At 46.5% G+C, this 23,265-nt stretch overlaps 1 protein-coding gene across 1 annotated transcript in view; it reads left to right on the top strand.

Moving 5' to 3' along the window:
* Positions 1–21,623, top strand: part of LOC144166460 (uncharacterized) — a 49,580-nt gene extending 27,957 nt beyond the window's left edge. Inside the window, exons 9-12 of the mRNA XM_077695972.1 lie at positions 1,016–1,277; positions 4,045–4,233; positions 12,272–12,395; positions 16,103–21,623. Of these exons, the coding sequence (XP_077552098.1) occupies positions 1,016–1,277; positions 4,045–4,233; positions 12,272–12,395; positions 16,103–16,363 (836 nt within the window). The 3' untranslated portion in view covers positions 16,364–21,623. The remainder of the gene's footprint in view (positions 1–1,015; positions 1,278–4,044; positions 4,234–12,271; positions 12,396–16,102) is intronic.
* The last annotated feature ends 1,642 nt before the right edge of the window (positions 21,624–23,265 follow it).

Raw genomic sequence — 23,265 nt, 5'->3', positions numbered from 1 at the left:
AGACGAACGAGCGATTTGCGCTTAAATTTAGGGCACATTCTTTACAAAGCAATAAGAATGATGGAACAAACAGTGGAAGTTACGAAAGCACATGTAAACATAGAAGTACTGATGCGTTCTGCTGTTCGTACTGCGCACAGCATGCTTGGTTTAGCTGCACAGCTCTACGGGGCTTGGGGTTGTCTCAGACGACACTGGCCGATTGACGCAAGCAACGGTGTCTTACGTGACCCCATTTGTCGAGCGAGCACTGTTTCAGGGAACGAATATTTTCTCCCAGAACAAAAACAAGCCAGGTTTAAATGCGGGCAAAAACAAACCAAACGCTTGCCACGGTATGGTGGCGCCATCTAGGTTACGGAACGTAAAGAAACGCGGGAACAAACCAACACCGCTGTACAGGGTGGAGACAACCTTTGAACGGTCCCGTGCCGCCGCAATTTGGCCAACGGGCTCAACGCGTTATTCTTTTCGTTTCCCACGAGACCTAGCAATGCGAAACAGACAATATGAGTCAAACTTCTTCAGTAAACCGCGTTGCGGCGATAATTTTAGCGCGGTTTTGACACAATGACTTGCTTCAGCGGCGAGCGAGCAACCGAAAATGGCGGCGCCAGCGTATACGTGTCTCTACCCTTACGGCGGATGCGTGAATGAAGGTACTCTAGGCTGCAGAGCGGTCGGTTCCTGTGATGTCATTTGGGATTACGAAAACGCACGATTGAGTGGGGAAATCAAAATTTTAACCTAAATTGTTTAATTTCTCAGTGAATAAAGCACCGTTTGTATCCGGACAAGCGCTGGGGGCACTATAAAACACGAAATCTTTCGAATAAAACCAACTTGCATTTTCTGTTCATGGCTCCTTTAACGAGATTCCACTGTACTTCATTGCAGTGGGGTGCAACTTTGCTTTTATGCGCAGCGTATTTCTCGTGAATTAATGAAGTGTGTTGAATGCCCACTGGATCAACGCTAAAATACTTCCATCCTTCTCCCCTGGCCATGACCACAGGTGAGGCCATGTCCCTGGTGGCCGGAAACCAGAAAATCCTCGGCTGTGGAGTCTTCTTTGACCGGAAGAAATTTGATGGCCGGCCCCTGTACGCGCCCTATGCGTATCGGCGGTTCCGCAACGAGCGCCGCTTCTACGTGGACGACATGGCCCGCTTCCGGGGCGGCGCCTACCTGCAGGAGGGCTTCTTTGCGCAGCTCAAGACCCGCTGGGCTGCCAACCTCGACGACCTGGTCACCTACACCACCAAGATCCGCATCAGGTGGGCTGCACCCTTCGCTGCTCTTCGAGGGCATTCACGCGTGCCAACACTCTGTTAAAGGGGCCCCGAAACAGGTTTTGAACACGATCAATAACCGCACGAAAATGTGCGGGTATGTGCGGGAGGACATTCGAGGCAAATATTGCTTTTACATGAGGCTCTTGGTCGCTCTTCTCCCTACCGTGCACTTATTTTGAATTGCCGCCATTTTTTGGATTGCGTTCACATGTCACAGAGCAATCATTGCTGCTATTTCTTAGCTTTTTTTTTTCACACGCTTTCCGCAATGCGGGGCATTTTTCTTGCTTTGTCTGCTTCCCATTAATGACAAGTTCTGCCGAAATCGCAAAACACTGTTCAAATGCAACGTTGCGAGCATTCTGTGGTCACCTAGCAAGAGTGATTGTAGGAGATTTTCATTGTGTGTACAACAGGTGTCTGTTCAGGGGTGGGACAGCTGCACCATTTGCACCATTCAGTGCCAAACTGGTTCCGTTCTGTGCCGGAGGTACGACTGCCATGAGGCCCCGTGCGAGAAAACTTGGCTGAAACATCATGTTTTCAGTTTCAATGCGGTTATGCTTTCGGTTTCATGGAGGCTTTGATGGGTCATGAAATTTGGCTTTTGCCACGCCAATGCCGCAGCCACTACGCGCCTTCTTGGCCTTCCCCTTAGATGCATTTATGCCGCATTTGCACGGTTCTGCTTCCCACTGCTGGCCGCTGCACACTGACCAATTGAAAATCACCAAAGTAAGGGAAATGCTTTTGTGTTATATCGGAAACACATAGAAAACGGAATAATATTCATACGAAACATTGTAGTTGATTGGAGGTGAACTTCAATTTAGTCGGCCATTTTTGACGAGCATCGCTGCATGTATTGAACAAAACAGGGTCTTGGATTATGTGCCCTCTCTTGTTCATTCGGTTTGCCTTTGTTGTGGGGTAATGACTCATTTTCGCCCGTGAACTTCAGTATTAGCTTTGCTTCTGCGGAGTACGGTTCAGCATTAAAGATGCCTTCTAACCGCCGCGGTGGCCAAGGCGTTGTGCTGCTGAGCACTAGGTCGCGAATTCGATTCCCGGCCACGGCGGCCGCTTTTCTGATGAAGGCGGAAAGCAAAACCGCCCGTGTGTGCGAGATTTTGACGTACGTGAAAGATCCCCAGGTGGTCAAAATTAATCCGGAGCCCTCCATCTACAGCGCGCCTTATCGCCTGCGTTGCGTCAGCACGTTAAACCCTACAATCAAAGATGCCTTCTAACATGATCTCGTTACATAGTCCCAAGCATACGTTTGTTGACTTTCAGAAATGCGCCACAGGCGAAGAAGACGCTATGCTCTGCTTTGCACACACTGATACCGCTATTCGATGGAAAAAATTCAAGCAAGTGCCTTGTTTTGTGGAGTGCCGTTGTAAGTTTGGGGTGCCTAGATTCACGCGTGTCCACCATACGGCAGTGCTGGCATCGAGTTACCCTACGCGAGTTCAGTTAGCACTGCCGTCGGCCGGTCACAAAGTGACGTCTGTTATCTGACCCTATCGACTCGGCGCGAGAGGTTTACCCTTTGAATGGTGATAACATGACATACTCACTGGGGCCGACGGTAGATAACTTCGAATAATGTATCTAGGTCTGAAGGTCCCTGGTCCAGAGAAGGCTCTAATGCATGGTAGAACGCCAGTGTAGTAGATAAATAGATAAAGTGTAATTGGCAGGGTCTAGTAGGCACAGAAGCCTGTGCCAGCCCCTTGCCAAATGGCCTTTCTGGCTGCTCGAAGCCTGCTACAAAATGCAAATTTGCCTGCTCCCAGGACTGCTCCCAAACCCATGTGCCCTGTTCCACCCCTGTATACTTCTCAGCCACAGTTTAGAACCAAGAAGTATTTGCTTGTGCTTGCACATTCAGGCCAGTCATCTCACCTCTTAGCGTAGTGGCACCTTCCACAGTGCAGTCAACAGCGAGGAAGAGAAGGGGACAACTGTGTGCTCTTTTGATACGCAGCGATTCCGTTAATATGGAACGGTTTTATATGGTTTTTTATCGGTTTTTTATGCATCGCTTGGAGCTAATTTTACAGCACATTAAACTTCAGTGTTTGAAATGGGCACTCAAAAAGGTTCCTTGCCACTGGTGCCACCAAGGTTTAATGAGCTGTAAAATTAGTTCCAAGCGATGCATAAAAAACTGATTGTCTTATTGCACTCACCAGGGTTCATAGTGTTGGAAAATGTAAAGATCACAGTTTTATGACCAACACAGTTTTGTCTATTGTTCCTCCAAAAATGGTTAATTACCTCTAATTATCTCTGTAACTAATTTACCAACTAAAAAAATAATGCCCGCATTTGAAATCAGTGGGGGAAAAGCAGCAAGACTGACAAGTTTCACAGAGCTCACTTAAAAATTAAAAAAAAAAGTTTTAAGAGCAGTGTCCCCCTTTAATGATACACCTTTATGCCTGTTTTAAGCGAGTAAGGGAATTTAAGACCCTCTCCCCCCTTGAATGGCTTTGGGGAGAATCATCAATGAAGGTGGCTTAAGATATCGATAAAGAGGGTGTAGCAAGGATAGAAAAAAGAGAAACATACATAAAATAGCAAACTAGAATCAACAGGCTTTCAATATGGGGAGAGTGGGAGCTTGCAGGTTTTCTGCCAGCTCGTTCGGTGCAGTTCGAAATAATGAGAAAAAAGAATGAGCTGAAGGACTTTCCTTTTGCAACACGTGCAAATTCCCCCCCTCTTGCTTCCCGTGCAGGTACAACTCGACAGGCCACAACCCGATCAACTACGACCACTACCCGCTGCAGTACCACGCCGCCGAGGTGAGCCACGGCTACTGGACCGACCCCTTCTTCGACTGCGGGGGCCTGCACGGCGACTGGGTCATGGTGTACGCCTCGCCCTTCTTCGGGTGGGACAGCCTGCACAACCGCATCGAATTCAAGTGAGCAGCACACCACGGCCCCCTGGGGTCGGCCTCAAAGGGGGGGCCACGAAGTTTGGTTCATTCGAAAGATTGCCTCGTTAGAATCATACTGCCACCACTTTCAATGTAAAATTCGCTAAAGTAGCTACATAATTAGGAAACAAAGGGAATGGCCATGCGACCCACTAACTCATTTGCCGCTACGGAACCTATGATGTTATATGCCCAGCTCTGCGATTGGCTGAGGCCGGCAAAAGCAAACGCAAATTAGGCAGGGCTCATAAGTTTGCCGGACGAGCTATTTGCACCTCAATGTAGGGCACATTCTTTATATAGGAATAAGAATTGTGGGGTGAACAATTAAAGTTACGTACGAACACGTAAACACTGAAGCAGTTAGTGCGGCACTTTGCCAGCTGACACTGCCTAACACAGCCGTCGGATGCATTGGGCTCATCTGACACAACACAGACCAACTGATATAAACCATAGAGTTTCATACTAATATATGCTAAAGGGAAATCTGGCGCCGCTGTCTAGGGGAGCCGCGCTTCAGCGAGCGTTCCGTCATGTACCCGGCAGGTACGTTCCACTTGTCCTTGGCATGGCTCATGAACAGGCTGAAACGTTGGCTATGGCTGAAAAAAAAAACAACAGTATTACCGTGGATGGTTCATGAAATTTGTTTTGTCATTTCAAATTGAACCTCCAAAATGTCCGTAGCTTTTTAGAAGCTTAATGTACGATGAACAAGAAAAAATGTTACTTTTTTTTGTTGATTTTGGCTGCGAAACAAAAAAGAAGCTGTATGGCTAGCTAAGCCAAGCAGGCGAGGAATGTCGCTAGCAGCAATGGCGCCGCCCATGGTGGCCCGCGACTGCAGCGACAGATTTCTTTCTAGTATACATTAGTGCGGCACTGTATGATATAAACGGCACGGTCACTTACATGACCATGTTCGTCGAGTCATAGCTTACATTTTAGGAAACGATTGGCATGAACCCTAGTAAAAATACGGCCGGTATAGAAGTGCGGCCAGAAACAAAGTGCGAACACTGGCACTTCAGCAGTATTGCGGCGCCATCTATGAAAGTAGGCAATAAACAAGATAACCAAATGGCTGTCTGTGAGGTGGTAGCAGCCCTGGTCAGCAGTTCGTCTTTATTTTTAAGGCCCTGCTCTGGATATGCTATTTTCAACGTCGCAAAAACGCACGATTTAGTGGAAGAATTGAAAATTTGGCTAAAATGTTTAATTTCTCAGTTAATAAAGCATTGTTTGGTGCTGGGCAAGCGCTGAGGGCACTATAAAACGCTCAATATTTTGAACAAGTTTGTTCATTTAGAAACAACTAGCCCTTGGTCACCTGCTCAGCTCCCTTTCAGCCACGAAATATGTCTTCTTAAAAGCGAAAAGACGCAGGAAAAATTGGAGAACCTTTGGATTTCGTGCTGAATGATGCCAGCAGTGACGCAATAGAAGGAACAGTGGAAATGTGGTTATCAGTATGCCAGCTGCGAATTACCATTGGAGTGCTTTGGACAAACAGAACCAGAGGCACCCCTAAAATCACCAAGTCATGTTTCCTGAAGCCAATCAAATTGGCAGTAATATTGTTATTGGTACAGTGTAGACCGCTTATAACGTATGTCGCGGGAGCCGCAAAAATCCGCACTATAAGCGGTACCGCACTATAACCAAAACACGCACGAATTCAACCACGTCGCCACCTATAGTCAACCTATATTTATCATCACTCAAACGCACAGCACTTAAAAACGAAGGCACGGTCTATATTTCGTATTATTTTTAACATCAGCCGCTGCTGCAGGGCAAAAGCGCAGTCTCACAAACGGCGAGCGCGGCTTTAACTTCCGTTGTGTTTGTTTTGAAAGACCATAAGTGCGTTTTTAGCGTCTATGAGCAGTGATAAGAACGCCAGCATTTTTTTTTTAACCCCACCTTGTGTTCACGATGCCGAAGGCGGCTGCTTATCAGCGCAACGTACTGGTGGTGGAAATCTTCGGCTTCGCGCGGCTCGAATGTTCGGAAAGGGAAAGAGCGGTGGCTTATCTGCACAACGTTCTAAAGCGTGAACCGCGTGGTAGATTTGGTATCGCGAAAACGTGCAGTGCACGCCAGCGCGGATACAACTGGCGTGGTGTGGGCGGCGCGGTAAGAGGCGGCAACATGGCGTCGGCACTGGCCGTGAAGCGGTGCAGGCAGTTCCAGTAAGTTCCGGCGACCGCTTCTAACCGCTCGCTGAAATGCCGCACGGGGCGCAAGTGAAGATGCTCATGCAAGAAAAGAGCTAATAATGTGGGCGAAAAGTGGAATATAAACTGCCATCCACGCTGCTTGTGAAAGCGCCCATCAAAAAATACCGCGGTGGTAAGCCTAAACATCTCTGGCGCGGCTAGCCGGCTCGGAGGGCTTCGAATCTCTCGCTATCAGGTACGCGTCTCCCCATTGGTGCAAGTCGTCAGGCTCCTCCCACTGCCACGCGAAGAAGCCACCGCGAGCGCGGAATCGTCAATACGAGCACGAAAAAAAAAAAAAAAAAAAAAACGCGCAACGCCGATGTGCACGATTCGTGCGCGAAAACAGGCCATGCGGTTCACGATTAATAAAATCAACTTGCCGCACGCGGATGGAAAGTCTGTCGCTATCTTCCGAGGTGCATCAAGCAAGGTCAGTTGGGGTTATCAGGTACGCACGAACTAAAGGGTGCCTATTTTTTTTTTCTTTGGGTGACTACGTTAGAGGAGGGCAAGGGGTGCACGCTGCGTCAGATGACCGATTTCATCCTTTCTTTTTTCTTTTGCTACCCTAAAACGATGACCTCAGCTGCGCCGGTCGATCAGCAGACCCGCCGAAAAACCGCACTATAAACGGTATTGTGCTTCAGCCAACCGCATCTTAAGCGGTATGCTTATGCATTGAGTTCTATGGGTGGCAAACCGGTGGTCGCAAAAACCCGCGTTATATCCGGTCCCGCACTATAAGCGGTTACGTTATAAATGGTCTACACTGTACAAGGTCGTTCTTTTTTTCTTTTTTGATAAACCGAACTTGTATTTTATCTTTATTTGCTTGGGTACTTGGGTACTTCGGGTATCTGTCTGAACAAAGGTTGTTTGGTGTAGGTAGGAAACCTGAGCTTGCTCGAAGGGTATTTCATAGAACGGTACGGATACCCTCACAAACTGTAAGAAACTGTCGCAAGGGAACAGGGGTGCACTAGATAGCACCGCAAGGTGACACAACCTGATGATGCTGATGCATTTCAAAGTTTCTTGACAGCAATTTTAGCTCAGTTTAACCCACGGAGCAAGAATAAGATTGGAGGAGAAACGGGGCTTCTTAGTGTGGCCACATATTGTCAAAAGCGCTGGTCATAGGTCAAGCTAGCGGCATCTGTCGCGAGTGAAGAAACTGCGCGGCCGCCGCGATTGGCATTTCACTGGGCAGCCATGGAATGAATCGCAACCGCTATTATTTCGTCCATCAGGTGCTGCTACCTTCTCCTTCGCTGTCGGAGCCACAAAGCTTTGCAGTCTGCCTTGGTTTTCATTGTGACATTATCTGGTCGGTCGCCCGCGCTTATCGCAATGCGCCATTTCGCCTCCTATATATTCTTGCTCCGCGGTTGAACCCACTGTAGTGAATGGTACTTCAGCGAAATTTTCCCTACAACAAATTACTCCTACTTCAGTTAATGCACAAGAATCTTCATCTCATCAACTGACTTTTAAATGTAGAGCACTTTAGGGCCGCGCCTTGTCGTCATAGCTCACTCGCTGGACCCAAGTAGAGACACACGGCGTCCCGGGATAACGCTGTCGTTCGCGGCGTACCCCAGAGCTTCGAAAGCCACGTGGTTTATATATCCATAGGCGTTCGAAACTCGTCAACCGCTGGCGCTTGTCATACATCTCCCCATTGTTTAGCGCAAAGAAAACTGCAGGTACATTCGAGGCAAAACGTACATAATTAACTGGCAGCGCCCGCGTTCATTTAGTTAGGAACGCTCCTTTGGTTGGTTTTTACGATAGTGAGCGAAAAAGAAGTGGCAGTGCAACGCCGGCACATGCGGGACGAACAGCAAGCACAAAAAGAACAGAACTCTCGCTGGCGCTGCTCCAGGCAGGAGGCGCGCGAGCACTGCGAAGGCGGGAAATTTGAATTGCATTGAGTGGTAGCAGTGAGTGGATAACGGCGCTACAGCCCATTATGGCGAACCACTGCTCTGCACTTCCGACAGCTTTCACGCTGAGTGGAACAGCTTTAATTTTTTCTGCACTGTCCTGCTTCAACAAAATTTTAATGCGAGGTATACTAAAATTTCTCATTTATTTGAGGAGTTAGAAAAAATTTGTACACTCATGATGCAAACGTGTGCACAGAGTCATCGTGGCACTATTACATATATATAATATATATTTTTGCTCTGTATGTGAAGTCACTGACACCACTACAGAGAGCATTATTGTTTGATGGAGCCAATATAAACTTCTTCTAGAGCTCCATCCCTTTCTGTGAAGTTACAGCCAAGCAAAATTCTAACACAGTTTTTTTTTTTCTCTATGGCTGTATCTGAGTGTGCAGTACACCAGAGCAGTGTTTTCACGCGTGGTTCTGTTGGTCAGGAGTAGTTTGATTTGTAATCACTGTGGTGTTGCGTAAAAAGTGCAAGTTTTCTGCATGGTCATGAGAACATGAAAAGTGAGGCCCCACTGTCAGTGCAGTACTGACACCAAATTTTGACGCCTAAAAAATGATATAATTGGCTTCAGTAGTTTGTACAGATGCCTCACAGAAATTTTTGCAGCGATCCGAGGCCGGAATCACATCTAAAATCGATTTTGATTGTCCCAGCCGCGAGCTTCCACAAATCGGCAGCACTAGCGAAATCGCTTTCGGCGTGACGAAACATCAGCCTGCGTGTCTGGCCGGTTCAGGGTGACATCATATAGTCGTTTTCGGAACCGGAAACGATATCGTGCGCTTCTGTTGTCGGTGGTATTCGTTTGGGCAGGAGACGTACGGGTGTAGCTGTGTGAGCAATGCTTGTAAGCGTTGCGTGTTCGACGTCTCTGCTCATCAGTTCGTGGCCGGCGCATGGTGGTCCCTTGCACTGGTGCCGAAAACTGCACGGTGCCGGCACCGCGCGGTGTGCGATGTCGATGGGCACCGCGGCGACGCGGCGGTGCGCATTGCCGAGCTCGCCCAAGTTGTGCTATGGCAAGCTCGCGGTATGCTAAGTACTGCTCGTGGAAGCCTGTGCGAGCAAATCGACGACGACGCCAAGATGCATTATTTTTCACGCGACGACATGCAGCGCTAAACGTGGACTGAGTTCGTGCACGCCGGCGGCCGGAAGAACTGTCGCCCAAGCCAGCGGGCTCGGGGTTGCACGGGTCCCCTAGGGTGTTGAGAACTTTAGGCTTAGTATCGTGGCGACTATTTGATTGCTGGTATCTGTACAACTGCGAATGACTATCCCTTACACAACTGTTCACCACACTATCATCCCCTTTTTCGCATATGGAGCTTTATTTTGGCAATAATTTCCGTTTCAGCGATCAGTGACCAAGACATCTGCTGTGGCCTGTTTTGATTCTAGCGCGCAGGTGGCGCCATCTTTCGGCCGCTCGCCTCACCGCGGTGCCGGCAGTGCTGGGTCGGAGCGCCGAACCTCCGCGGCCTGTCAGCGTAGGCTTACCATCACGGCAAATATCTGATAGCCACTTTTAAATTCAGCGCTGATAACAACCCCTAGCACAATTTTTCAACACACTAACATCTACTTTCTCGCATGTGGAACTTTTTTTTCGCGATCAGATTGATTAGAAGAGTGGCGACATGCTGTTGCTATCACGGTCTGCTCCGGTTCGAGCCGAAGTGATATTAAAAAACGGACGACGGCGAAGCCATCACCGGCCTAATCGCCTGGCCAAATAAAGTTGTTCTGTCTGTCGGGTGGCAGCGACTCATCTGAGTCTGACGATTCAGACGACATGTCGACTGCGCGGGCGAGTGCGGACCATGTGGAATCGTAGCAGACTATGCGGTGAGCGTCCCTGACGTCACGGGTGATACCGTGACGTAAGGCTGGCCCGCTTGCAGGATGGCCTTCGAACAGCCATTTTCCCGCGCGGCGACCAAATTTGAAATTGGTTGCAATAAACGTGCTATAATTAATTCTGTGTTGGCGGCTGACAGCTTTCGGTTCGATTTTCGTAATTACTGGGCCAATAGGTATTCTTTACAGCATAAAAACTGAAAGCGAGAAATTTCGTGTCAGTACTCCTTTAAGATGCTTAAGTTGTAACTGCCATTCCGTAGGTACAGCTTTGCAAGTTTTTGATGATACCACGTGAGCACTTTATCGTGGAGCAACAGCTTAAGGGGGGAATGGCTCTTAAAACAGCTTTATTTAATTGTTAAGTAAACTCTGTTAAACTTGCCAGTCTTGCTGCTTTTTTGCCCCCACTGATTCCAAATATACCATTATTTTTTGAGTAAGCCAATTAGTTATCAAGATAATTAACCATTTTTGGAAGAACAATAGACAAAACAGTGTTAGCCATAAAACCGCAATCTTTATATTTTTGATGCACCACTTGAATTTTACAGCTCGTAAAACTTTGGTGCTTGAAATGGGCATCCTTGCCACTGGTGGCACCAAGGTTTAATGAGCTGTAAAATTAGTTCCAAGCGGTGCATCAAAAAATTGATTCTCTTATTGCACTTACCAGGGTTCATAGTAATGGAAAATTACAGTTTTATGACTAACGCTGTGTTGTGTGTTGTTCTTCTAAAAATGGCTGATTATCTCTACTTATCTTGGTAACTAATTGACTGAATCAAAATAAAATGGCATATTTGAAATCAGTGGAAAGAAAGCTGCAAGACTGGCAAATTTCACAGAGTTTACGTAACAATTAAAAGAAGCTGTTTTAAGAGCCATGTCCCCGCCCTAAGGGAAGTGGGAGTGAGAAGTTGTGCACAATACACAATCTCTGGGAGAGTCATCCACTAGGCCTACTGAGCAGTATTTGCATGCTTATATTCTTGCAAGTTTTGCCATACTGCTCCGTTCTGTGTTTCGGGCATCTTTTTGGGTTGACTGAGGCGGCCTACCATGTTGGACCAGCAAGGACCAGGTCCAGGCTAGTCTTTTTAGGAAATAAACGTTCATTTCATTCATTCCAGCTGTGATCGCATCAGGCACTGCGTATCGAAAGCAGCAGTGAAGGTGACATCGTGAGGGGATGGTGGGACGTGCTGATTGCTTTGTCAGTGCCTACATCTCAACTGTGGTTCTCCCTGGGGTAAACCTTTTTTGAAGCGAGCTGTTGTAAGCCCCTAAATAGAAGAACCTCTAAAGCAGTCTGGTCGGGTGTTACATCAAGAAATGCCGGGCCACTTCTGCTTTCCCCGTGAGGCCTTGTGCCGTGATGAAGTTCTGGCATTGTGTGTGTGTGTGTGTGCGTGCATGCGTGTGTGTGTGTGTGTGTGTGTGTGTGCGCGCGCGCGAGAGAGAGAGAGAGAGAGAGAGAGAGAGAGAGAGAGAGAGAGAGAGAGAGAGAGAGAGAGAGAGAGAGAGAGAGAGAGAGAGAGAGAGAGATGGGGGGGGGATCTTTAATGAAGTCTGACGATGTTAGCCGGGCTTACAATCACAGAGATGTTGACTTATTCACAGAGACTGGTCAAGACCTGTGTGTTGCAGGTATTCTATCGGGGCTTTTGTAGCCGTGAAGGACATTTGGGACATTTCTACGGTCCTAGAACGTCCTTTAGCTGAATGTCCATGGAAAGGGGCAGTCCCAAAGACACTGCAAGGGACACTCTTTGCGCACTAAATCGAGCGCATTTGTAGACCACGTTCTGGAGGGTTTCTTGCACATTGCAGTGTGGGCAGAGTGGCGACGTAGTTCGTAGATCGTAAAGAGGAAGTTGAGCGTGTACGCAACATTGTGACTGTAGACCGTGGTGAATCCTTTGTAGACAGCAGTGGCATCCAAACCCTGTGTGCGTTGTCTGTCCGCAGGGGTGTGGTGGCGGTGACGGTGGCCATAGCCAACCTGGACATCAACCAGTGCCCTGACTACGACCCCTACACAGAGGAGAACATGTTCCAGGACACCCACAAGTGCGACCGGCGATCTTCACGGGTGAGCCTCCTCTCGGGCCTCTTCTCTCAATTCCTTTCCTTTCGCTGCACAAGCTGCTAGGCAGGCCGCCCTCCTCACGCAGAGTGTTGCAGTAACAGAAGAAACAATCACTGTCGCCTTCGTATTCATTGATGCAGGAGATTGGTCGAGAAGCTGAATGAACCTAACAAGGCTAAGCTAATTGCACGCAATGAAACGGTGCGCGGTGACTTTGACTGCAGCCCATCTCGATGTAAAACGCAGCGTAGGCAGATGTACTCCTGACATGAACTTGTGGGTTCGTGGTGATGTTGCAAAGAGACATTACGTTTTGTCGGTTTGGTGGCGTGCTCGTGCGGTTTGAAGGCGGCTTAATGTAGGGCACGGACTCCACTGAATTGCTGAATTGCTCTTGAACGTGCCTGTCACAACGTGATCAACGAGGGCTGCCTCTGTTGAAGTAGAGTTGCAGAATGGAAGCAACATGGCGGATTATTGTTTTGTCTGCGAAATCACATTTATGTGTAGCTGTCTTGAGTGGTGACGTCAGGATGGAAGAAGCGGGAGTAACCGGTTGGAAGGTAACAGCGTGTTGTGTGGTACACGAGCTATGCATAATGTAGTCTCATGGGTCGGTGTAGCTTCACTAGTGCACTGTAGTGTGGGCTTGTGGGGAAGTTGCACCTGCAGTTGCTCTAAGCTACGCCTACGAGAATAAATTGAGAACCTCCAAGGATTTTAATCCAACAGTACGCATACGCCTGTAATATGTGTACCCATGATAACTTGTAAGTGTCTCAGCAAGCAAAACAAAACTACTCAGGATATTGATATGAAAATTCCTAGTCAGTTATTAATAAAATACCCTTTCTATTGTGCTTGCTAAATTTCAGGGATAAGAAAGTGTGTAATATTTTAAGAACAAAGCAAGTCACAGGAATTCATAAGTTCCTAGGGGCAGTTCCAGCCAATTCTGGGTACAGCTGGCCTCCCTCTGCTCCACCAGGCCAGAGTTTTCAAGAACAGAGAAGGGAGACTTTTAGTTAGTCGGTTACAGCATCCGCAACAGAACAGACTGACTTTTTATCTGTTTTAGAACCAAAGTTCTGAAATGCACTCCACACAGACTCTTTTGCGTCTCAGGCAGACATGCGACACTTCTGCTCGGACCGTCTAGAGACTGGTTGGATTCTGAATTCTGAAATCTCTTTTGCAGCAGTTTAGGGAAGTCTTGATCCCTGCTGCTTTCCAGATGGCTCTGTGGGGCAGGAGTCTTTGCACCTTGGGTCATGAGCGTTGGCAGAGAGGTGCAGAAAGGGCAATTGCCCTCCCCGCCTCCCTCCCTCTTCCCCTGATGCCTTGGGTCTAAGCACTGCCAAGTCTGGAGGCCTAGTATCAATGTCAGAAGCCCTGTTTTGGTGCTTTTCAAGGGGCCCAAAGCAACTGCAGTTTCATCGGACTCATGTGAATGCTTAGGAAGGTCAACCTTTGTGCATTCTCCCATAGGGATGACCTGAGACAAAGTAAGGTAGCCATTCCCCTGTTCCCAGGTCAAGCGGCTGCAGAACAATCTCTAGTGGGGCTAGAAGAAGCCTCCACTCGGATGTAACCAGGTTGTCAACATGTGTTGGACTCTGACAGCCGAAGAGTAGTAGGCCCCAAAGCCTCAGCAGCCTGGCCATCGAAACGTGCTCACTGCTGTTGGAACATCTTGCACAGCCTCGGGGGCACTTCTCTCTGGATTCTAAGAAGGCCTTTTGTATTGGCTGACGATAGTTCCGCATTTTTCGCAAAGCTGCGGAAGTCCTTGCGCATTTTGTTTCGGGTCAGTTGTGCACAATTGGAGTGTGTGTCCGAAAAATAGAATGGCTTGCCAGGCTGACCATGCCACTGCCAATACAAAGTTCTCTTCATTGTCCATGACCGCTTAGATTGGTACTTCGTTATGAGTTGGGATCTATAATTCTTCAAGGACGCTTTCAAAGAAGAGGCCCAAGTTTGCATCCCTGTGGGATTCCACATTGTAATGCAGGCTAATGCGTGCACGTGCCTTGGTGCGGCAAGCAATACATCACAGCTCTCATTGGCAAGTGAGGCCCAACTGTTGGTTGCGAGTGATACGGACTTGATTCCACATTGAAAAACCTTGGCAAGATATTGCTTTTCGTGGTCTACCTTCTAACTCGGCACAGTTCCAAAACAATCGCTGTAGAGTGTCGTGCGGGATGGTGCTGTGTAGTTTGGGGAAGTGAACCGTGTTGTGAAAGCCGAGCTCATCAACAATGCAGCATAGGCGCGTACTGCCTGTCATGAACTGAGCGATGAGCTCTTTCATTGCTTGCGCTTTAGTTGCGGCCGTATTCATCTTAGGCCTAAAGCGTTCAGCCACCGACGGTTTCTCGCTTAGTTTACTCACCTCACCTTTACTCACCTCACCTCAGCTCAACTCACCTCACCTCACCTTACTCAACTCACCTTTTTTGTGGTTACACAGTTGTACTTGCACCAGTTCCACAGCGGTTAAAATTGGCATGACTTTGCTGGAAACATTGATGTTACCTCAATGTGGCTACTGCTGTGATCACGTGGCATCAGCAGGTCTGGTGTTTGTGGTGTGCAGCTCATTCAGAAAACATGAAAATCTTTTGTACTACTTAGCCTCTGCCTCTGGAGGCATTAGAAAATAATAAATAAATAAATTTACCTCCGGGGATTTAATTCGCACTCAGCGAACACTTCTAATCAAATCAAATTTCAAATAACCCACTGTTTGATCACATATTCGAAGCCACCGTATATGCGTGCAAGCCCAGCACTATTATTCGAGGCTGACTTTGTTACGCAACATCATGAAGTTAGCCCAGTAACAAGGTTGTTTTAAGGGGGGGGCAGTGGGTCTTGGGACCAAGAAATTGCCCAAAAATGCATTTTTTGGGTATCACTTTTTCTTAGTTTGCACGTTTTTTTCTCTGAAAAGTTGGTACTTGAGCAGTACCAGGTACTTATAAAGGCTGTACAGGCCCAATTTCGAAGAAAAAAATTTAAATTTTTTCTTAATTTCTTCCTTTTTCACCACGAGCGATATTGCAGCGATAGGAAATTCTCGAGAGGTACATTCCAGCATGTAGAGCAGCTAGCGAGATAATTTCTTTTGCAGCGTAAAGCTGAATGTCAAAACCATCCTATAATGGAAGCATATTTTGCATTTTATATTTCAGTACTTGTTTAATTAGCATTATTTTTTAATTTGTTAGCACGAGTACCTCAAACCTAGAGTGTTAGAGTTGATGTAAACTTGTATGTGATTGCAAAACAAAAAAACTGCTTCCCACATTTCATTCTCCGCAACTTTTGGTATCTATTCATGCTTTGCTGGTAATTTTTGTTGATTAGTTTTTTTTTGCATTGTTCTCAAGAACAACTTAGAAAGATTTTTAATTATCTCGGAAACTAAATGCCTTACATTAAAACTAATTGGATATTTGAAATCAGCAAAAAAGACTGTGCAAGCCCATATAGCTTTATCAAGATTGGTTGAAAAGCAAAAAAAAAATACTGAGACCAGTGTGCCCCCTTAAAAATGACTTCAGTGCTTGTAGTGGTGCCGCGAACTGGCTTTTTCTCTGTGCCTCTCTTTTACAGGTTCTGTCGACTAGCTTACCGTTATCATTACTCTATAACATCCGTTGATTTTGTCGCCTTTCCTTTCCTGCTTTCCCTGCTTCCAGTGCGTGCCCATTCTGGGCCGAGGCTTCGACTCGGGCGGCTACAAGTGCGAGTGCCTGCAGGGCTTCGAGTACCCCTACAACGACCCCATCACCTACTTCGACGGGCAGATCGTCGAGGCCGAGTTCGAGAAGGTCATCGAGGACAACCCCAGCAAGTACGACACGCTCAAGTGCCGCATTGCCGGTGCTTCCTCACTGCTCGCAAGCACTGCGCTGCTCGCGGTGGCAGCCGTGGCTGGTGTGGTGCGGACTCTCCTATGAGTGTCGTCGTTGAACCGGGAATTTTATTTTTTCTTTAAAGGTGCTGTGGACTCTGATTATGCTTTGAGGGAGGCGAGGTCCTCTCTGCGTTTCTGCTGTTCGCGACAACCGTCATTTTAAATCCTTAACTGTCAATGACAAGCTGACTTGTTACAGGATCATGTGGGTATCTTGTCGTCGACAGTTGAAGGTTCGATTCAGCAGGTTACGTGCATCACAACAACCCGAAGTGAAGTACCAAGATCAGGGAAGCAATGCATGTCTCGAACTTGATCTTTCGAATTCATGCCTGTACTGTGCGGTATGTCTTTGAAAAATGTTTTTGTATACATTTTATATTTTCGTATGGAATGTCGATTTTGTATGGAATTGTTGATTCGGTCGCCTTCCACTTTGAAATACCTGGGTTTGACTCTAGGATTGAGTAGTGACGGTGTTTTTTTTTTTTTTTTTCCGAGCATGCTCGAACTCCGGTGAACTGCAACAACTTCCAGGAAACTGTCTCTGTCGCATCGTTTAACTTTTGTCGACGTCCGAGTGGTGGTAGCCTAGCTGCATTTGTACTGATTAACTTGCTTGGAGGAAGGGACGTAGGCATTTCTGCACTTGTCTCTCTGTCTAATGAATTTTTCACTTGTGTTTTATGAATGTGCATGTTTTTGAGTTTGGAGACGATTAGCGAAGGGCACTGATTCGTTTCCATTGTCCCGTCAGTTTTGGCAAACTTGTTTTGGCGAGGTTTTTTCCCCTTTTCATTCCATTTTTATAACATCCTAGCCAAGTTGTCTCTCCCGGTTTTCTGAAGTGATCGTGGTCTCTAAGACGGTAGCCAGGTTTCCTTCAGGTAATGAGTGCGCATTGCCGAATGGTGGCTATTTTATCGTCAACGCCGGGTGTTAATAATTGCTTATTTTTGTTTTCTTGGCGTTTTTTTCCTGACCCCACCATTGGGCAATCCAGCCTTGTCACTTATACAAGACATGTTTGTGAAGGAGGGTGGGGCCTACCTGAGGTTAGCACTGCCTGGAAAAACCTTCCTTTTTTTGTCGCATTTTATTTTTTTGCCCTTTGGCTGTTTCGAGAAGGCACCGGGTGTGCTTAACATAACAAGTCAGCATTACAAAATGGAAGACATTTGGGGAAGCTTATTGTAGCGTTGCAGGAGCTTTCACACTGCCAACTAAAAATATGTGTGTGACTTCAGGGGTGCACCTTTTGGAAATTTTGAGATGAGGAGGGTTCCTGTGAGGGAATGTTGAGGGATTCGTTCTATGCAATGACATTTGTCTGAGCTTTTCAAGTCTAAGATGTTGGCGGTGAGACTGAGGGTGCTCAAACGCGCGGCCCCTTGCAGTCAGAGTGATTCGTGCCATGTGGTATTTTTTTTTTTCTCTCACAAATTTCAGCCATGTAACACACAACTGTTATGTGTTTTTATTTGCACGACATTCCATCTCATACCATGCATTTTTTTACCAAGCGCGAATTTGTGCGCGCATAAATGACTGAACATATCATACCTCATAGACAACATCAGCTTTGGCATCAGAAAGCTTAATGCGACCTATCAGACGGTCCACATGTCCAGGCGGACCTTCTCAAACTGCTAAAAACTGCGTGTTTTTGCGCGGTTTTGTTTTTGGAATCTCATTTGTGTTGGTCGTGTCTCAGTTTCGAGCTCTCTTAGTACAGTTACAATATCGTTAAACAGACACCACTTGAATGGAATTGCTGCCGGGTTGTAGCAGTACCACCTAGATTATTTTGTTTTTATATATACAGGAGTGTATTTTCAAATCAATTTTGAGCTCTCGGCACTAACGGGCAATGCTTTGAGCCACACTCGTGAACAGAGTCTTTTTAGTCCCAGAGCTCGTGATATATGAATGAGCAGATTTTACTGGCCTCATGAGGTTCTGTTTAACAAAATTATATTGTACTGTGCAAATGTCTCTGAAAGCAGTTCACAATGTTGCACATTAGCTACTCGTTTTTTGTTTCGTGGGTAAAGTGCCTTTGAATGAAATCAAAATGTTTTGAAACTGTTCTTAGTGGCACAATTTTTTTTTGTAGCGTGCACTGTTTCCACGGCTTAGGCTGGCAGTGTCGTTCCATCCGTCCATTTACATTTGCCACTTTTTTTAGTTGCTTGTCCCCTTACTCAGTGTAATCCAAGCGGTTTGCTGCAATCTATTCCAAGAATGCTCTTTCACATGGCACTGTTGTGTACTTTGAAATTGTAGCCTCGATGTAAGCCATTATGAAAAAGCTCTGCAGGAGTTTGTGCTTTTTTTTTCTTTCTCGTAGTCACCTTTATGGTCCATGCTGTATTTACTAGTACGTAGTTCCGTTTTTGGTCTTGAGCGGACCACATTATTTATATTGTACCCAAGGCTGAGCTAGGTGATCCTCAGGTCGGTTTGCACATTTCTCATTTAATATATGGTGTTTTGTGAATGGGTGAAGCAATTCAGTGAAGTCTGGTTCTTTTGGGCAAGCACTGTAGCTAGCTAGGTTCTTTCTACATTCCTGTCTCTTTTTTTTCTTCTTTTTTTAGTACCCTTGAGATATTTCTGTCTACCTTGCATGCAGCGAAATTTGCGTTTATGCTTGGAAGATGGCACTCAGTGTTCATTTTCTGCAGCTCCTTCCTTCTTTTTTTCCGCGTGATTTCTCGCCGGTCTTCTATCAAAGAGAAAGTTTGCACTTTATTGCCAGCGTTGCTGAAGCCACAGTTCAATTGCATTACAATCGGTCTGCTTATTTCTACTTTTGCCTGTCACTGGACAAAGCCTAGCCTACAAGGCAACATTCCGATAGTTAAGTGGGTTTCAGATTTTGCCTCGCCACACAGGATCTTTTGCAGAGTTGATCCATGATTTCGTTAAAGATCCCCAGGTGGTACCTCCACTACGGTGCGCCTCATCACCTGCGTTGCATTGGCACATTAAACCGTACAGTGGTCCATGATTTCCTGTAAACAAGAATTGCAGGGCAACGCACTTCCACTTATGGAGGGGAATTTGCATTGGATACAGAATTCCATGAGTGCTGTGGTGAATTGGCACCAATCATGGCATTGGATGCAAATCATAGCCTACTCCAGGCTCTAAGACGTTCACTCATAGCCATCAAGTTTGCTGTCACATTAGCGAGACTTCCTTTGCCACGCCCTTTTTGTGGCGATGGGAGAACCTCATAAGCCATGTTGTGGCCAGCCATTTTATGCGTGAGCATTTCGTTGCATAGCTGCGCTGCTGTTTCATTCCAGTGAAGTTTTCGCATATTTTAATTAAGCCTTTGTGGTGTCGGGACCATATAAGCTGCTGATGATGTCTGCACGAAGCGTTCATGACTGCACACTTGTGATCACACAGAGCCCAAACTCACTGATGTCAAAGTGAATTGTGCAGTGCCCTTGTTTTCCTGTAAGACTTGCTGCGCTGGGTTGAAGCTGCACAGTGTGGAAGGTTTTGGGTTGGATTTACCGCTCTGCTTGCCGGCATTTTCGAGCATTGTGTTAGCTTGTGCCAGTATACTGTGAGTTTGTTTTTTACCTGCAAGGTGTGTCTTGTCGCTGCCTGCACCATTCAAAAATCCCCCGCCTGTGGCACCAAGTTTCTTTAAAATTGCACGCAACAAAGTAGCCCTTGAGTGTGCCCTTTGATGCAGGCATGAGAGGGCTTGTAGAAAACAGTTTGTGTGATGGTTGTGATTCAGCGAAAGTTGTGGGGAAAACACGAGTTCTTGGCTGATCTGTCGAAGCGTTGCGACCTCTTCAAATGTTGACAACAACTTTATTTGTAAGTGTTGACCAGGCTGTGGCCCTCTCAACATAGACATCCTGTCATGCCTAATTTGGGTTTGTGTGGATGCAGCAATTGACTTTCAATGTGCCAGCGCTGTGAAGACAAGTTGTCATGTGTCTCGGCCTCTTTTTTTTTGTTGATGCTGAAACGTGTCTTTTTTTTTTAATGCCGAAGCTTGCCAGTATTTTAGTACACTGTATAACGCTTACAACATTTCGCTTAGCTGCACCCAGAAAACAGAGGAATTGTATTGGTGCACTAACAATGGCTGCTAGCTGCTTGTTAGTACAAATAATGTGGTTTCTTCCCACAAAAATTTACAAGCACTTGTTTTTAGTTGTTAACTAATTTTAATAAAAGGCAGCTTTGTGTCTGTGGATGAAAACTGAGTAGGTAACACCGAGTTTATTTGCGAAGAAAAAGTGACTTGGCGTGGGGGAAAAATTATTCGTTGCACATTTGTACGCAGTTACAAAGGGTGAAAAGAGGTGTGCAGTCGCGCTCACTATGACCTACACTGCTCATTAGTATTCACCGCTTTGTGGAACCTTTGTCTGGCACCCGGGGTTAAAGACCAAGCACACATTAGGAGCATAACGTCCTAATGAATCAGGCCTTATCCTAACGTATATGCCCATAGTCATTGTTTTGTCGATATAATCGTCTGAATACTAATGAGCGGTGTAGGTCATAGTGAGCGCGACTGTACATCATTTTTACATTTACATCTGCCCACATCGCGCCTGTGACATTCCATTTTTGAGTTGTACATTTGTGAGCCTTCATTCGCTGGCTTTTGCAGTATTTTTCTGTTACTTCAACCTTTACATAACATTTTGCTAGCACAAATCACTAATCGGAGACTAACATGTTGCTGTTTAATCATCTTGTTGTTAAGCTTTGTACAGTTGTCAACACACTTGTCTATAACAATGAGTTCTACTTCAACTTTTTATGTCTGAGTCAGTCACTGATGCGAATTCCTGAAGCAAATGATTGATTATTAGAGCAGTCAGTTTGGACTTCTCACTCATGGAGTAGTTCTGTCAAAATTACTAACTCCACATTAAGGCTGCTGGAAACAAGCACGAAAAATTACATTATAGGCAAGTGTGTCGACCACTGTACTAGCTTTATATGCGATGCACGCAAGCCTTTTCATTGAGGTCTCATAACCAAGACAGTGTTGTGGTTTTAAGCGAGATGCCAGCCGTTTCGCTATTGCTCAAGCTTGCGTGCGAGTCTCCGTGGTGTGCCATTATGTGGTAGCTTGTGTTACACGATATCGGGGATCTCTGTCGAAGGAGTTGAATCTTGCGTGTGTTTTAAAGCACTGACTGCAGCTGTTTCAGCCAGCTGTGATTTTGCTTTCTGATACCAGTTCACTTGGCATAGCAAGACAGTCCATGATGAAAGTTTTGCGTGAAAAAATAAAGGAATTTTTTTTTTTACTCGTCTCGTGGCTACCTTTAATGGGTGTGTGAACCAGCCAGCATAGAATTTGGTTGGTGCAAACCCGTTGTATTGCGTTAGGACATGGCTGTCGCCTAATAGCTTCCAGGAATTTCCTTCTACATGTGAAGTGATATTGTGACGGGGATGTTGGGCTATCTACTAAGCCGACGGGTATGCGTCGGTGTCTGTGCTGGAGAGAGGGACTGATGAGAGCTGAGCAGCTAGAAGAGGAAGTCGACGACGATCGATCTCGACTAGGTTGGTGCGTGAATCCGGACACTCTACTCTGGCTTTTCCCCCTGTAAATACCTTTGGCGAATACAATACCTTCCCCGTAACAATCTTTTACAGCTCTGTGAAGCTTCTGCTCAAGATTGACAACCAATCTGAAGAATTCGGAGTCTACTTTTATTATCTCAAGCCAATTCATAACTTAGCCTTGTTTTTGTTTGAAGACCTCTCAAAGCTGACCCTCCACAAACAAGCGTTGTAGGTACAGCAACTTTGCAGTGCAAGATGTATGATCTCAGCCAGTTGTCACGAGACATTGACACGTGCTTTGAGTTCCGCTAATACCACCGTGGGGGTGTTACTATTGCATAGCTGTGATGGAGCTAGAGGAGGTAGGATGGCTACCTTTTGGTAGGAAGGCTGCTAAACAGACGCAGCTCAGTCCAACGTTTATAGAACCAAGGTCAGTTTTAAAACTCTCCGCCTCCGCCATACCAGCAATACGGCGCCAGAGCGACCCACAGCGCCAGGTGGCGTCGCCGTCGCAACCGGCTCCCTTCAGCCGCTGGGGAAGCACGAGCGAAAGCAGCGCGGGCCGCATCTGTACTGCCGTTGCGAGCTTAATCGCGAAATATGCCGATCACCGTGTTTATAACCTTTTATTTACGCTTGTAAGTGGTAAGTCTAGCCACATGTCACCGGAGCTACGGCGCTCAATCGGCGACAACCATTGCGCAGTTGCCGCTTGCATTTCAAAGGCCGCGCGGCTTTGTGGCTGCACTTCCGCGTTCGTTTAGAGCATCGTCTGCCATTTCACATTTCATAATTTACGTTTCTTGTTGAGGCGGCTGCATATTCTAACCCTCTAGGCAGGAAATGTGGCTGGTGCGTTATGCAGAGACATTAGTGAAGGCTGGCAAACATTGTCATCATTTCGTTAAAAAAGCTTATCGGTTGAATAAAAGAACCAGAAAGTGGGTATTTTTTTAGTTTCAAGGTAAGGAGATATTTTCACGGGATATCCCTCTTGGCGAAAAGAATAGGCTGTCAAGTATCAGCTTTGCGTGGTGATGGGGCCGAGAAGGGAATCAAGACGAAGACGACGATCGCAGTGCGCCCGGCACAAACCGTATATCTGTGTCTCCGCTGCAGTGCCTAGTAGCTCTGTAAATAGTGCAAATACCGCTATTATAATCTCGTCTACTTCGTTCCGGTAAATGAGATTATAGTAACTGTATTTACGCTATTGACAGAGCTTCTAGGCACTGCAACGGAGACAGTAGCTGACCGAAATAGTTACTTCTTCCCCGATTGAAACACTTTTAAACGAAAAGAAGCTATCCCTCTATTTTCTGAAGAACAACAACAACAAAAAGCCAACATGACTTCTATTGTAATCTCTGCCAA

Source organism: Haemaphysalis longicornis, unplaced genomic scaffold (assembly GCF_048455015.1).
Source record: "Haemaphysalis longicornis isolate Haplotype H1 unplaced genomic scaffold, Haemaphysalis longicornis Haplotype H1 scaffold_171, whole genome shotgun sequence".
NCBI lineage: Eukaryota > Metazoa > Arthropoda > Arachnida > Ixodida > Ixodidae > Haemaphysalis > Haemaphysalis longicornis.
This window is presented reverse-complemented; position numbering and strand designations above follow the sequence as displayed.